Raw genomic sequence first — 2,206 nt, 5'->3', positions numbered from 1 at the left:
AGGTAGATGGAAGAAGTTTTCGCGATTTAAAAGAGACTGTCACTGTTATTACAATATCATTATAAAATAATACTATTAATAATACTATTATCATTATTAAATTTCATAAAATAAAGTTGACTTAACAAAGTTAAAGAAACGAAGAACCTATTCGACAAATCTTTGAGATTTCCTTCCCCCCAAGAAATAGTTTCCAACATTTTGAGTGAATTAAAAAAGGAATTAATCAAATGTCCCTTAATAGATTAACCAGTGAATGAGTGAACTGTGTATATTTCCTAAAATTTCCTCTCTTTCAATAAAATCTGCATTGCCAACAAAACGTTCAACGTTCTCCACTTTCTTTCTTTTTTTTTTTTTTCTTCTTCATCTTCATCTTCTTCTTCTTTCGTTTTCTATTCAAGATGTCGGACAAACTGGAGTGATATCTATGCTCCTCTGCCACCGTGTACTCACCTCATGCTGATGAGATACTGTGCCAATGCCACAGCGTCCGGATTGCCGGTGATGGTGATCGTACGATCTGTGGCACCACCCTCCCTCTCCTCGCAGTTGCTGATTCTGATCATGGCGCCGGAGATCTGACGGATCTCGGCGATCTTGGTGCCACCCTTGCCGATGATGCACCCGATCAGCTCGTTCGGCACGGTCATCTCGTGCGTCTGATTGTTCGCCGCTGGTTGTTGCCTGTTTGTATTGCTGGTGCGTAGCTGGCTACCAGCGAGTGCCGCCAACGCTGTCGAAAGATCACGGCCACATTAGACACACGTGGAAAATACTACAAATAGCCTGAAGACTTTTATGCATTTTTATATTCATTTTTCCTTTTCATAAATAACCGAGATTTTTGTAATTTTATATTTTTGCGATTAAAAGAAATGAGGCTTTGACATAGAAATTTGTTTCATTCGTAATAAATATTCCATTCTTTGGATATTTTTGTCCAGTTCTGTGCATCGTGTAAGTATATTTTATTAAGTGTTTTCTTCGAATTTTCTATAAATGCATAAAAATTCGCAGCCATACAGCTTCTTCGTAATTTGAAGAAGTTCGCACACGCCTATTAAATTTCAAATATTTAAAGAATAAGTTTTTAAAAACACCATTTGTAAGAACACTTATAAAGAATAATTTTCTAAAACACGATGATGCTTGTTTGTATTTGTTTACTGAGAAATATGAATAAATTGAAAAATAAAATCAGGAAAAATTTAATATACAATTATTAATAGTAACATACAATTCGTGTCTCTGTATCATATCGCATACAATTATATCACATACATATCATATTAATCATATGTTATATTATAATTTTCTCTTAAATTTTTCTTTTCAAAATGTGAAACTACAAAAATACATTGTGTGAACAATTCTGACATTAAATGCTGAGAATGACAAAAAAATTAAAATAGAAAGGGATAGAATTGCGATATTAAATTATTCTGAAAATTTCTGAATTTTTTTTCATCTCTTTTCAAATAAGAAACTGTATTGTAACAAACAGCAATTAGTGTTACGAAGGAAAATTATTTTCCAATATCTCAAGTCTGTAAAAAAATATTTAAAAAAATTTTTAAATTTGGAGTTAGTACATTAAAATTTGCAGCCATATTCTTCAACTGCATAAAATTAAAAGTGAAGAAATAACTTTGGAATTTTCTACAATATTATTCTCGTAATAAATAAAATTAAGAAACTAGCGAAGAGTCAATTAGTTTGGCTTCCAATAGACTCATTTTACTACTAAATAATAGTGTTGCGGATTTTCTTTTGCAAGTTCGTACTTTTGAAAAGACACTGTAAAAAATCGAATCTTGAGAGAAAATTACTTCACGTGGCAAATATTTTAAAAAGCACTTTAAATCTTTCTATCTTCAAATTTCCCTTCAAAAATCCACAGCCTAGTTACACAGTATAGAGTAGCCAAACAACAATAAATTGTCGACTTACCTGCTGGATTTAACCCACCGGTGTTGGCAGGTGTGGCAAGGCCTCCGAGGCCAAGAGCCGCGAGCCCAGCCAATGGATTGCTACCAAGCTTGCCCATCTGTAACAACGACGAACAAAATCCAACGCTCAACAAAAACACGTGCCGCCGCTCGAACAATCATTTCTTTTTTTTTTTTTTTTTTTAAGTGCTTCATAGGGGTATATATAAACAAAGACACCGATAAAATATAGATCTAAGGAGAAAGAAATAAAA

General features: G+C 33.2%; 1 protein-coding gene across 1 annotated transcript; it reads right to left on the bottom strand.

Moving 5' to 3' along the window:
• Positions 1 to 208: 208 nt before the first annotated feature.
• Positions 209 to 2,109, bottom strand: LOC122532797 (poly(rC)-binding protein 3-like). Its single transcript, XM_043661893.1, has 2 exons — positions 1,954 to 2,109; positions 209 to 736 (listed from the first exon to the last, which is right to left on the bottom strand). Exons 1-2 carry the CDS (start codon positions 2,048 to 2,050, stop codon positions 453 to 455), a joined length of 381 nt encoding a protein of 126 aa, XP_043517828.1. The 5' UTR covers positions 2,051 to 2,109; the 3' UTR covers positions 209 to 452.
• Positions 2,110 to 2,206: the final 97 nt, after the last annotated feature.

This window comes from Frieseomelitta varia, unplaced genomic scaffold (assembly GCF_011392965.1).
Source record: "Frieseomelitta varia isolate USP_RPSP 00005682 unplaced genomic scaffold, Fvar_1.2 scaffold_1406, whole genome shotgun sequence".
NCBI lineage: Eukaryota > Metazoa > Arthropoda > Insecta > Hymenoptera > Apidae > Frieseomelitta > Frieseomelitta varia.
The sequence above is the reverse complement of the archived record's forward strand: the minus strand, read 5'-3'. Positions and strand labels throughout refer to the sequence as shown.